Source organism: Monomorium pharaonis, chromosome 5, assembly GCF_013373865.1.
Source record: "Monomorium pharaonis isolate MP-MQ-018 chromosome 5, ASM1337386v2, whole genome shotgun sequence".
Classification (NCBI taxonomy): domain Eukaryota; kingdom Metazoa; phylum Arthropoda; class Insecta; order Hymenoptera; family Formicidae; genus Monomorium; species Monomorium pharaonis.
The window spans coordinates 24,563,792-24,578,942 of record NC_050471.1 but is presented as its reverse complement, the minus strand read 5'-3'; the positions used below and the strand labels follow the sequence as shown (position 1 = coordinate 24,578,942).

The 15,151-nt window shown below is 29.9% G+C and overlaps 1 protein-coding gene across 1 annotated transcript in view; it reads left to right on the top strand.

Moving 5' to 3' along the window:
- The first annotated feature begins 13,916 nt into the window (after positions 1–13,916).
- LOC105838980 (trehalase) overlaps positions 13,917–15,151 on the top strand; it is a 34,233-nt gene continuing 32,998 nt past the window's right edge. The window contains exon 1 of the mRNA XM_036286815.1: positions 13,917–14,229. Within this exon, the coding sequence (XP_036142708.1) occupies positions 14,108–14,229 (122 nt within the window). The 5' untranslated portion in view covers positions 13,917–14,107. The remainder of the gene's footprint in view (positions 14,230–15,151) is intronic.

Below are 15,151 nucleotides of genomic sequence, written 5' to 3'. Positions count from 1 at the left end.
TATGGTACGCAATACGAGCGTAACGGCCTTTTGCACTCGTGCACAAAAAATTGACTTTACACTCTTATTACATAATGTACTATTATTAAACTATAATGACAGGGGCACACAGTACATTAAAAATAAAATTAACTTTAGCAATTTAAATTATTATTGATTTGGTCGATTATAATTATTAACTAAAAAAGTAACAAATGCTTTTATAACCTTTTGCTTTTTATCATCATGCTGCCGGTCTTCTTCGTTAAAATAAGAAATATTGATAATATTAATTACTATATAATATACTCTACTTGAATTAATTAATAATATAATAATACAATAATATAATAATATAATAATATCATTAATATTACATCAAAAAATTACACACAGATTTATCAATATATGTAATTTTAATTTTTTTTATTTGTAATAAGTTTAAAATGATTGATGTAAAAATGAGATGGATGAGGAATAAAATCCTTGTATTCTATTCCATATAATATTTCGACTTTAACCGCAAATTTCTGTAATATTTCTGCTTCAATTCTAAAAAGAAGATCCATATCTTGAATAAAAATAGATTTCTTAATTGGTATTGCATTACAAATTATTTATTTGAAACTAATTTAATATTCTATAAACTGTATTTGGAAGAGTTTGAAAAACTTCTGTGTGGCAAGCGGCTCCTAAACAATTATATTATTGTAGCATTTTATATTATTGATCGTCGTGTGCCTTTATGCGTGTGGAAGTTGTATTGAGAATTTATACAATATATTGCGTCAATCAAAAGTTCTTTGAAATATATTGTAAAAGTTGTAACATATTAATCTATTCGTGGGTACTATTACACAAATAGAAAACAAGAAAACAAAAACATTTTTGTTTTAAAAACATTTTTATTTTTAAACTAAATGTTGAAATAAGATTATATAACGTTAAACAGACACAGCTTGCTTACATGTAAAATTCTATATAATTTTATTTAAAAAATTATATTCTTATTATCCAATAATAATTTTTATAAGTTAAAAAAGAATAGAATATTATTTTTAAGAACTAAAATTTGTTATACTATAATTAAAACAATTATATTTTGTTCTTCAAAAATGACTATTATAATACATTAAAATAAAAATACAACATTTTGCTAGAATTTAATATTATGTAATTTTTTTAAAAAGATTAAATTATACATAAGCAAGATTATTATTATTTTATGTAAGCAAAAATATAACTTTTGCTTATGTAAAATCTAGTCACAAAACTAATGGGACACAGAATATTGAGAGATTGTTTTATGTTATAAAATCAAATGTTATAATTTTTTAAGAAAGAAAATCTCGATTAAAAGTGAAAAATCTTTAGTAATGTTCTTACATCAAAGATGTAAGCTTTTAATTTGCAGCATATAAAATAAACTATCAGTATCCCGTCTATTCAAAAAGTTAATTTCGTGATTATATATTTAGTGAATTTGTAGCATAAAATGAAGTTCTATATCCGGATAATTACTTTCATGATTATATGAAACGATAATGGTAAAAAAAAAAAAATGTTAGTTTTAATTTAATTCTAACGTCTGCTACTGTTTTTTCTAGCTCAATTTATTTATTCGACGTAAATACTTGATGCTCATTTTTAGTGTTAATAGATCACGTTAAGAATTGATGCTGAATAATAAAATTTAAATAATCACTTTTGATAATTATTCAACTTAAGAAAGTGCTATTCAGTTTGAAAATTTACAGAATTTGTCTTCACTAAATCTTAGCTTGCTCGATGATCAGATAAATTCTTGTCGTAAATATTTTGTCGAACATAATCGCTAGATAATTTTAATAATAATTATACAACAAAATAAAAGTCATTTGTTAAACTTGTAATAAGAATTAATTATATATATTATTGCACAATTTATTAAAAAGTTTTATATTTTGCGTTAATACTGAATTGTGTAAAAGGATATGTCGTGAATTATATACAATATGTTTGTATAATTATTGATTGTTTAAGAGTTTAAAATAAAACACCAGCGTTATTTATCGAAATTGTACGTAAATGATACAGTATGTATCTCATTATTTCGACGCAATGTCTTACACGATAGCTATGCGAATAGGCTTCGCCTCCCTGAGAGCTTTTAAGCAAATATATTCGGAGGGCTTGCGGGAGCATTAACGGTGATTAGTGGCCAATATCCAGCGTGTCCTAAATTTCACCGATGTCATGGAGGAAGCACTGCGCCTCGATATCTCCCTAGGGTCCGCTACCGCGCCTCTATTTTGTGACACGATGGCGTCTTTCCACGTTCAATCTTATTCGCGATCATTTTTTTAAGATGATATCTTGATGTCAAAAAGCGAAAGGAGAGAAAGAGAATTTGTTTTATAGCAATTCTGTAAATGCCAGATATGCGTGTTTTTATATCCATTTTGTGCATTTGTTTCTAAAATGCGTTGAAAACTGCAGTGAAAATGCAAAATTAGAAATGTCAAAACGGTTAAAAACAGTGAAAACAATTTACACATTCGACTTGTACATCATAAAATATGTGACTGGTGGTAATGATAGATTTTCTGTCGTATTTTATAAACTCGCTCTATTTAGCTATAAAAATCGTAATTGGAGAAAAGGTAATATTTACTTACTATATATATATAAGTTTACAAATAGAACTAAGAATTTATAAAATATATGCGTAGGATGTGTACAAAATCTATATGGATGAACAATTATTAATATATCTCGCGTTTTCTACGCAAAGTGAGATTCACCGCTTTTCCGAAACCAGATTTATAATTGTCCTGTTCTTATATTTTTTAGTACAATATTATTAATATATTTTTTCTACAAAACTGTTAAATTTTAATACATTTAATTTCACTGTAAATTACTTTTTCTTTAGGATAAATAATTCCACAAACAATTAAGATTGTATTAATAAACTCGTGTAACTGCTGAAAAGATCCTTTAAGGAATATAAAAGTATACTGACAGTAGTATATGTGACTCAGCGGAAATATCAAATTTGAATGAAGAAATCAAAGTAAACAAAGATAAGATTCATTCCTTAACATGTATCTATCTTTTAAATGTATATCAATGTATATTCTTTGTTCAAAAATAATGGTCCATTTATAAACCAATTTTTGTTTAATAACTTTTTATTAAACAATAAGCGTCAGATAAAATTTTTGATAAAACCATGTTGTTCATGACACGTATGTTAAGGTCAAGATTATCAGGATTGATTCCTCCCTTATTTTATCTAACTACAAAATCTTAATTGGAGGAAAGCTAGAGATGTTTTTTTTTCTATTTACTGAAAGAAATAAACTTTTTTTATTTTTTTCTAAAAAAAAATACATATAAGCATTTGATAGACATGGCTAACTGCGCGAACAAGTTGTTATGAGTAATTTCGTAAATGCTTTAGTTATCGAATATATATGGGTCAGTATTCTTGGAATACTTTTTTTAGAGATGTTATAACATGCTATGATAACAAATGCGCTAATAGTACGATAACTTGGTTCTTGCATATCGCAATACAAATAAGTTACAATGTAGTGATCCATATTTAGTTTCGGTCTAGTTATCGGACAAGATATGCGAACGCTCTTATTCTAATATATTTAGAATTATAAACGAATGAAATAAACACATTGTAATTTGAATAAAAACTAATGAATAAAGAATAAGAGAGAAGTAGCAAAGAGCTATTGAATGCGGATTACTTAAATTTAAATTATTTTTATTATTTCTTATTTAATATTGATTTGTATGCAAACGTTTAAAATAATAGCTTAATGTTTCAAGTACTTATTATTACAATAGTCTTTCACCAATAATTGGTGAAAATATTTCTTTACAAACTTTTTTTTGCAAAAAAAGTTGAAATTTGGATTTAGATAACAAATAGTATAAATCTTACATGTGAGTCTCTTATTATACATCATATCGCTTCCTTTCCTTCCTTACCTTCCTTTGAAAATATATAATTTGTAAATTAAAACAATTAAAAATATAAAGAATTATTAAGTATAATAATATCTATTTTATTAATAATGTGTCGAAGAAAATATTTAATAGCAACATATAACAAATTGTTGAAAGGCTGTCGACGTAAAACTTGTGTTTGAATTTCACATTATAACTTATTTTTACATTTAACGTATTCTTATTTATATTAATTATTATTTTTACTGTTATTATTTATTAATTTTACATTGACATTTACCGTGATAAAATTTGTGATAATATAATTTAAGAGAAACTTAATAAATTTTTGAAAAATATTAATTTACAATTTTTATAATAATTGCAAATATGTATATGCAATAAATGTAAAATATTCTGTGCAATAAATCTTTTATAAATGTAAAAATATAAAAATTCAGTATAAACTTGCATAATTACATTATCATTTCAGCTCAGCTCTACAGAAATTGATTAAAAATTAACGTCAGTTTTATCTGATTTTATAATCAGACATTATTAACACACAAAACAGTAAGCTATCAAATTTTTATTGCTCATTTCTCATTTATTTTATATTTTTTTATCACTAAATTGCTTATATTAAATAAGAATATAAAATATTAATATATTGACCATTAGACAACCGATACATATTCAACAACTTTCCTCTGAAATTCGACAGTGCAAATATATTGACAAACGCAAGACATGCGAAGAATAATATCACTCGTTTCGATCCTGAAGAGAGTAAAATATTGTTTAACCATTTGGCGGATATCGAATCGATTCGGACTCAATTTCTGCCGAATGCCAACCGTCAAAGCATGGCTCTCGCTGTTTGTTTTGCCACCCTCGTTCCTCTCCACCTGCATTTTAGGCAGTTAAGGTGGGGCAAAAGGGATGAAACAAACGACGATTGACGCTTTGACAGTTGACATTCAACAGAAATGGATCCCATTGGATCTGATATCCGACGGGCGAGGATCAATTTAGTTCCCTATACGTTGTAGGTATATCGTGCATCTAGACGGAGAACGGCCTTATATACTTGGCGCGTAAAATATGATGAGAGACCACGAATGAAGTTTACCCTCCTTCTCTTTTGCCTTCCTTTCCTTCGAACCATTTCGTATTTTACGCTTCGTGTGCACATATTTTTCTTAAAGCTATGCAACGTTACCACAGCTCCTCAATGAAAAACATAGACATCGTACACCTTTAGCAAAAAGTGAATGTCATGCCTTAAAAGAAATATTTAATACTAGCAATATTAATTTGACTAATGATTAATTAAATGTGATAATCGTGGCGTAAAAATTATGCTTCTCTTGTGTCAAAGAGCTAGGTTCATCTCTTATCAATTCTCGAAAGACAATGACAAATCAGCACTTTGCCGTGACAATCACCATGACGTATAAGGGTATGAATCGGATGAAGACTCTCTTTTGTCATAGACTTGAAATAAAGAGAGAGAGAGAGAGAGAAAGAGAGAGAGAGAGAGAGAGAGAGAGATTAATTACTCATTTCAAGTATTAAAATCACTAACAACAGTGTTTTCTAGGGGAAAGTTGAATGCACACCGATTACCTAAATTGTCAATATTTTCTCAATATTTTATACTTTTACTTTATGTAAATAACATTTAGTAATAGAAATATGAAATAAATAAGAAATACGAGATGCAATCAAAAAGTTTCAAAACTGGCTCTGTAATTTTCTTTACATATCGAATTTAGATCCAACTCTTTGTGTAAATATTGCTTGGTCCCCAACTCATATATATATATATATATATATATATATATATATATATATATATGTATATATATATATATATATTCACTATATATATACCTGTCCGTTATACAAAAGATGACCCAAAACTATTAAGTGATACCCTCTGCGCCCATTAATAAAGAGGTGTGACGTGATACTTCTGTAGCGTTTTAGAAAAGATTCGATGACATTAAGACGATCCAAGTAAATACAATTAGCAGAACAGCATTTCACGAAAAATTCTTTTAAAAGTATTATAAAAAAGACCCGTTGGCATGAGTGCTCAAGGCGATTAAATATTTATTTCAATAAGCAATAAAACTTTTTACGAAGACATCTAAAAACTTTTTGATCACACCTTACAAGTAATATAACTGACAAACATTTTAACAGCTTACATCTTGTTTTATGTGAGTACTCACTCTAGGGTTGCATGACCTTGTTGTAATAAGTAGGTTTAAGCCGAGAGAGGAAAGAGGGCCTGTTCCTCTCCAACTGATTCGGTGACATAGCACGACTACCTGTCCCACGACTTGTGCGGGTGAATCAACGTGAGAACTTGAGTTTCTTTTGACTTGGTCTATCGAAAGTATGAGTTTGAATTTCTCGAGTTCTCCCGTGCGTATGTGAAGATAGAACCTACAAATAAATGGCCGCTCTCTTTAAAAACTGTCTTGGGATAGATAAACGGTCTTTTTGGCGACTAAGAAGCAACCCAAACTCCAATCTCAATCTAAGTGATTTATCGTGCTGATGAATGGATAGTATCGGGATAAGGGCAATCTTAAACTGTTGCCTTGGGGCATCTGAAACATCCCATGTGTACGTAGTCTTCTGCTATACGCATGTGGAACAGCGAGATCCCCTTTCCCTAGCTTCTTAAGGGGATATGAATCAAATTCCCCGATATAAAGCGTGAATCAAATTTTAATAATATTATTAATGAACCACATAGTGCTGAGCTAAGCGCTCAGGTCTCGAGAAGGTTCTCCGTGCTTGTAAGCTCATCGGGACTGGAGATCCACAAGGGCTGTTACCTGGGATCAACTCCTTCGTTATAGAGAGTTTACAGAAGATGACTCCCACTGTGCACCCAGCCCTGTTGCTCGATAACGGCGATGTTCTAAGATTCAGTCGCAAGACAATTTTGAGCTACTTGTATTACTTTATAATTGTCGTAATATTAGGATTGAATTTGCAAAGTAAAAAAAAAGTAAGAAAATATGTAAAAAAAGAACATCAAAAGATGTAAAGTAAATTAAAAATATTTTATTAGTTAAGCATTATTAAAGTCTATGTTTTTTACTAAATTAGTGACGACTAAAGATGACTCAGTAAAGTCAAAACGTTTTGTGTTTAACGTTTAACTAATAAACTACATTATTCAATGCTCGCTTTTCTATTTCTTCTTTTACTTAATTTTTGTAACTGTCTTAAATTTCAGACTTATATTTTTTTTGTATATTCAAAGACATTTTTTCCGCGATCGGATTTCTATGAGTGCCTTCAAGAGTGTGTATTCAATTTTTTGCTTGGATTCTAATCTTACATTAAATTGACACTGGCTTCTATTAAATCTTGAGACAGAAGAATATAACAGTATATAAGATCCTTCCATTAGAAACATTCCTTTTAGACATTTCAGGAAGAAACTTCTCCAATTTCTCATTCTCTTTCTAAAGAGCCACGTACTTCTCTCTGGCAAATTCTGCATCACTTTCGGAAACACATATCTGGCCAATATCTAGACAGCCTTGATTTGTCCGCTGAAATTACCCCGTAGATTTTTTGTCTTGTTTATTTCGTCTGGTTGAGGAATCAAATAACTTCCGCAGAACTTTCTCTAATAATGAGATAACTTCAAAGAGTTGTCTCTTCATATTTAAAAGCATTATGTTGTAGCGTAAACGCTTCTTCCGCCTCAAAATAACAATCTTCCTGTTTTTGAGAAACATTGTAGAATTCCTTATTTCTGAGCTCGTCATAAAGGTCAGCCTTCCACCTTGGTATTTTAGACGGGACAAGGCTCTAATGATTTTATAATTAAAAAACTTTGTGCGACAAAACTCACATGTATTCAAATGTCTGAGAAAATTGTTTTAACTCATGTTCATATTTCTATTGTGTATGGTTTGATTAACAAAAGTAATCTTTGCTTTTTTGGCAAAATTTATTCGTTTTCCATAAGACCAAAGAGACGAAGAAAATAAGAAATTAGGCGATGAGAAGATACCGATCTCATTCAACTCGAACCTGAACAAAAGCAGCGCATCGCACAACAACGATAGTAGCCTATACCCGAAAGATAAAATTCGAAAGAAACTATCAAAATCAAACATACTAAATAGAAATAAAATACTCACAATTCAAATTTAATTTAACATCGCTAAGCGAAAAGAATAAGTAAAATAAAAATGTAAAATAATCCAGCATCAGCTATGCCGAAGGCATAGAGGAGTCGAATTAGTGATCAACTCTGATGGTCCTCACTTTTACAATATTTCTGTTGAAAGGCTGCTCCTGAATTTTAACACAACGCCGACAGAAAAATACGCAGATATCACTTGAACTTTTTCGGCCAACTATTCATCTAATATTTCAGAGTCAGACGCAACATCAAATAAATACTGCGTTCCATGAATTCTCGTTTAATGTTTTGGATGGACAAGCAATGAAATTTGCTTATCCGCCATCTCTTTCATTCCTCAATTTCTACCTTAAAAAAGAAATTCTTTACCTAGGAAAAGGTCACAATAATTTCTTTCATCGATGCTCGTGACCAACGTCGACGATAGCCCATCCCGTGATAACGACGCAGACTAGGACTTGAGAGTCCGAAACCTTGGTCCAGATAATGTTTAATTTTTTTCTTCGACATTTAATTATCTCGTTTGGTTTTTTTATCACAGTTATTTATCTTCTAGGTCAGTTATTTTATCATTATTTATTACTAAATGTAAATATGTTTAACAAATCAGTAGAAAGATTAAGTCATTTTTTTATTTGTAACATTTCAGAAATAACCTTTTTATTGAGATTTTTTTGTGTCTAATATTTCAAAATTTTCCCAATAAAAATGGTAATTATGATGCATCTTATGATAACCGAATAAGTTGTTATATCTATTCGTATATCATATCTTTGAATCTAGAATAGATAGTTTAATACATTGACAAATGTAATTGTTAGGATTTTAATTATTAATTTTAAATATTAATTATAGTAAAGTTATTATACAAATGTAATGAGAAAACTATAATACCATCTCCTCCATAAAGATTACAAATCAATACTTTTACAAAATTTATCAAATTTCTTAAATCTACAAATTTTATTGTAAGTAATATTGTTATTGTAAGATAATAATAAGTGTAATTATTAATGTAAGGTAAATGCTGGTAGGCCTGATAAATAAACAGTAACAATAGTAATTAATAAATAAATCTGTCAATTGCAAGCAATAAATTTAAACCAGTTTTATTTTGACATTTTCATCATTGTTATTTATTATTAAATATTTGTTATAAATTATTAATAAACTAAGAATTAATTAATAATTGCTAATATTCTTAATTATTTAATTTATAAATTCTATATTTTTTTAAAGGTAACATGATATAGACAATCGGTTATCTAAATGTACCTTTCGAAGCGTGTTATAAACAGCTTATAATAAATTTGTTGTAATTTATTGATAAAGAATTATCTTAATAATAGGTACTTGAAACATCAAGCTACAATTCTGAACGTTTATTTTCGTACAACTAAACATAAAAAATATCACTTATTTAAAAACAGAAAATTACTTTAATTAATGTAATTATCTACCAATTTAATACTGTCAGTACTATAAAATTTCTGAACGTATGCAAAAGAACGTATGCTCATATTTTATTGTCATAATTCTAAGTGTTTACTTTGAAAAGAAAATATTGTTAATTTGTAAATTTTTCCACTTGATTAAATTTATTCAGTTCAAGTATTTATGCATTTAATTCAAGTACGTAAAATACTTAAACTTCAATTCAAGTATTTATATGTATATTTAAGTGAAATACGTAAATACTCAAATTAAAGAAATTTAATTAAGTTAAAAGATTTAGTCAAATTAACAACTTTTTTCTCAGTGTAGGCTAAGAGAATATTTATAAAAAAATATTTGCAGCGGAGGATTTGCATGGGGGCATTATCTATATCGCGACACGTCACTCAACGAGAACAAATGCGTAGCGATATACACTTGTTACAGGATGTGTGATATGCGTACGTAGTACGCATGTGTATTGGCCATGCGTACTCGTGAAGATAATGTTCGCGTTGAATCACCGTATCTGTGAATTTCGCATTTTCACACAAACAGGTTATCTCGTATAATTATTTAAACATTGCACCTTTATCGGTTGCCCGAGATTTATGAAACTTTAGCTTGGCAGCTACTAATTAAACCGCATTTGCACTTTGTTTTTTCTTCTTTTGGTGACAAATGCGTGTTCAAAGCATAATGTGATAAACCTTCCGTAATAAGTCCACAAGCATAGTCCACAAGCAAAGAAATATACCCAGTTTTTATTATACAACACAGAAAAGAAAATTACAAAACTTTTGATAAATCTAGAAACACCCAAAAAAGTTTACTATATAAAATTTAAAATATTATTTAGAAAATTGATAATAAAACCTGTTAATATAACGTATTAAACACTTCAGTAATTTTAGTCTATTTGCAGGTATAATTTAACCAGGCAAAGCTTTTTTGAAATAAGAACGGTAGTAATGCTGAGCTGTACAAGTTTAGTATTGCCAAAGAAAGTTGTTGGATGAAACAACACCCAGAAGCGGCGACTTCGTTATAAAGTTGCCGACGAATATGGCTATATGGTAGATTATTACGTTGCATTGTGTTCTCTACCACTATTTTTCCGTATTAATATACGGAATTAGTATTAATATACGGATCCTAATATGACATATAATAAATATTCACAATCCTCGCACCGAGAACAATTACATCTAATTAACTTTTTTATTTATCCGCTCTCCAGCCTCTCGATCTTATAGGTTTTCTCGATATATGAGTATATTCCCAGGAGCGCAGACGGCCCTATCGAGTTTTTCTCTCCCCGTGTCGTTGTGTTTCAATAATATATGTATTTTACATGGGAATATCCCTTTCAAATTAAAAAATTGACCCTTCTCAAATAGAAACATTTAATATCCGTTCCATTCGTAAAAAAGAAAAAGTTTATATTTAAAAATATGAAATATTTTTTCTTTTGCTTTAGAAAAATAAGAAAGTAAGAAGTATTTTTACATATGTATGTAATAACGACCCCAACTGTTATGCAAGTCTACACATTAAAATTGCTATACGTAAATACAGCCATTATGTAAAATAAAGTTAATTAAATATACAAATAAAATCTTTTAATTAAAATAAAGCAAGATTGTTGTTTATTTCAATATTAATTACAAACTAAAATTAATAGTTTAGACTTCTACACAAAGGCGTAGCTCTAACTATATATATTAATAATTAAAACTTATTTATTGCTTGTATTTCGAAATTAATTATAAATTAAAATTTAAAATTATTTAAATAGATCCACATTATTGTTAATTATATAAAAGTATAATATAATGGTATAATATATTTATAAAATTACAACAGCGCATAATTAATTCAACGTACATAAATTAATGAATACTTATATTAAATAGAAATTATGTCGAAGCATTAAATAAAAAATATTAAATATCGTGTAGCTATAGGAGAAAATTATCTTTGTGATCATTTTTATCGTTAGATATGATAAGAACATCTTAAGTAAGCAATTTTATCGTAAAAATATATTGTTAAATTAAATTTTGTAATATCGTTTATCAAAGATTTGTTTTTCACAATACAATTTGTTACAAAACTTTTAAAAGAACCTCTTTTGCAAGATTTACTGCAAATCTGTCTTTATACAAAATAGAAGAACAGTTATATTTAAATATTGTAAACTTTTAAAATTATTAAGAATAACAAATGTACACTGCTGACATTTAAAGAATTTAAAAAACAACAGTGCCATGAAAATTTTCCGTTTTGCGCACAATACTTATCCTTATCAATAATGTTTTATACAATTATTTCCGAAAGATAAGCGTAATGAGTAAACGAACACGTGACGCTTTTTTTTTAATTTTATGCTTAATGTTTCATATTAATTATCCAAATCATTCTTGATTCTGCGGACTTACCCGATTCTTTCTATTTAGAGAAAATAACACTGGAAGAAAAGTATTTGATATTTATAACTTGCAATGTTATTATTATTAGATCGTCGATATACTGTGTTTTTAGCTTGTATTTTTTTTAACAAAAATTAAAAATAAAATAATGTTTGAATGCTCAGCTTAAGAAACTGAGCGTTTCATATTTAAAAATAAAATTTTAGAAATATAAGTATATATTACAAAGTATCTTCTGTCAAATAACAACGCAGTTTTTATAATAACGATTCTAATTTTGCAATAATTAATAATAATTTAAATTAGACTGCATTGATGCATCCAAACAAATTCCTCATAAGTTTTTTAAATTATTTGCAAAAATAAGCTTCTGAATCCCAAAATTATAGGCAGTTTAATATATTTTCCGTTTTTTTCTACATGTCTACGATATACTTAAAAATTAATATACATGAGGATTCCTAGCAATTTTCCATTTTTATGTGAAAGGTTTCTTGTTCACAAAGACTGCTATGTAAATCGATTTCTATGTAAAGGAGTTGTTTTGTAAAAACTTTTGTTTACTACTTTCGGACAATCTCGTGTTATTGTGCAATATATAGCATGACTATATAAAAACTAAATTAAATTATTAACTTAATAGATACATCTTTTAATATTTTTTATTCTGTCCCATAATTTTTATTATCTCATGTAGTTTGTTTTATCTACTATAAGTGTACTAGTTTTTGCTGCACTAGTTTTAAGTTTAAATCATATAATATATAAAAAAAAATAAGTAAGAGAAAAATGTAAATAAAACAGTTTTAAGATATTATAAATTCTTGTAAAATAATCTAATATTATTAATAATATACTTATTGCCTTTTAAATAGCGCAATTTGCAAAAACAGATTTTACTTTAGAAAAAAATCACAGATACGTAAATGGATTTTTACTTCTTTAATTATTTATCAAAGTATTTTTCCATCAAAGCAGTTCTTGGTGTCTAATAATAAATTAATATAAATTTAATAATCTTTGCTCCTATAGCTCATACGAACTGCCACATACTTGTCGGTTTTGAAACGTAATCCTTACATGAAGTTAGAGTAATCAATTTACAAATTAATATAAAAATAATATTTCTATAATTATCATACTATGCAATTATAGTCACAAATATCACGTACTTTTTTATCAATGTCAAGAGAAATAAAGGGGTATCGCTTTGAGATCGTTAGGAGATCTAAGTCGGTTTTTGTCGACTTTTTAAAAATTGTAGCAGTGTATTAGCTACAAAAATGGAGCAACTAATCATAATTACTTTAATGTTCAGTAATAGTCACACAAATGCTAGATACTTTCTTCTTAAGAAGAGTCTACTGAAAAGAATTAGAAAAGATCACACATACACATACTTTGGGTCATTTTAACTATGACAATGATATCATAAGTTGCATAAATCAATATTATGGTTATAAGAACTATAATATAGTTTGAGCCAACTATAATTTACATTGTTGAATAACTATAAAATATAATTGGGTCCAAAAATGACTATAAATCATAGTGATATTGTGATTACCGCAACTATTTTTTTCCATCGATGTACGTAACGATACTTTTGACAGATTTATCGTGATAATCAACGGCGATTGCTTTCTTTCTTTGAGCCATATTACTCCTCGACTATCGGCCTCGATTCCGGCGTCCTTATTTTCCGCCGTAGAAAACGGCGGGGCGCGCGCCGTTTCTTTCCGAAAAATTTGCATGGTGTACGTGCGCGCGCGATGCACGCGTAATCAAAAGCCGGCCCCCGGGGTGAGGGAAATCGCCCACACGACTTCGCCGAACGGCCGCGCGCGTTATCGGGCGAACTCGCGCGCACACGCGGCGCAGATATAACCGATCGGCGAGCGCGCGCTCGAGCTATAGCGCCCGAGATACGTCCGGAGGGCAGGAACCCGTGGCCCCCGACCGATCTTCCCTGACCGGTGACGACGTCCATCACACGTGTTTTCACGCGCAGATCGGCCGGATATCTCCCCTCGCTCGCGGGCCACCACGCGCGCGGTCACGCGATCGACGCGAGTCGATTAAATACATTCGGTTCGAATAGACGGAAGTAGAATAGATCAGACGCGCGATGACCGCCGTCGCGGTTTTGGCAACAATCTCCGCCGCGATAATCGCCCTGGGCGACGCGGCCTCGGTGGCGCGTGTCACCCACGCCACCTCATCCGGCGGACCGAAGGACCTCTGTGACAGGTGAGTGAAGGAGCAAGCGCTCCGTCCGTCCGGCCGTGCGAAACGGAACCCATGAAGTTCTATTGTTTCTCCCGCCCGGTCTCATAACATAAATTGCTTCACTAAGGCTTCGCTATTTGCTTTATCGATCGTTTGTTTAATCGATCGCTTCCGGGGACGGGTGTTGATTTTTCGAAAGTAGAGCGTTACACTTTTGGCACGCGCTTTTTCGCTCTGTCCTTCCTCCCTTCTTTTCCATCCTTTCCTTCCGTCCCGTTTCTCAGGAGTTCGTACAAAAGAGGGTTTTTACCTCTCTTCGTATCGTAAATATTTTACGTTTATTTTTCACTATTTTTTTTTATTCCTCTTTCGACAGGGGGTTTTTAACAAAACATTTAGGTGGAAAGTAGATACATTGCGAATTCTCCATAAACGCATCAGCGTTTACAGAAAGTAATGTTGATGTTGCTAAAAAATGTACACAAAAAAATCATCAAACTAACAGTTATTTTCTCATGTGTAAGCAAACATATAAAATCCTCTTTGTTGTCTAATCTTCGAACTATTATCGAATAAAAATAGATATATATTTCTTGATGTGGAAACTACACAAAATTTCTTCTTATAAACAAGTTACATCACTTGAGATTATGAAATTTTTTTGAAGGAGACTTTTTAATTTTTACGTATAAGTATTCATTTTTATTCAGAATAATTTGACGGTTTTCTCTTCTTCGGCGATTTTTGACGTTCGAATAAGCCAAGGAGTTATGCTTTTATCGTCAAAATTTCGAAAGTATCTTGACATTTTGGAATGATGAAGCAAATGCGAATTTAGTCCACGAGCCCACGCGAAGCGATCTTCTTCTTACCATTGAAGATTCTTATGCAGACACGTGGACTGTTTTAGCGATCCCTCGGCCATTCGACAGTCAGGTTATTC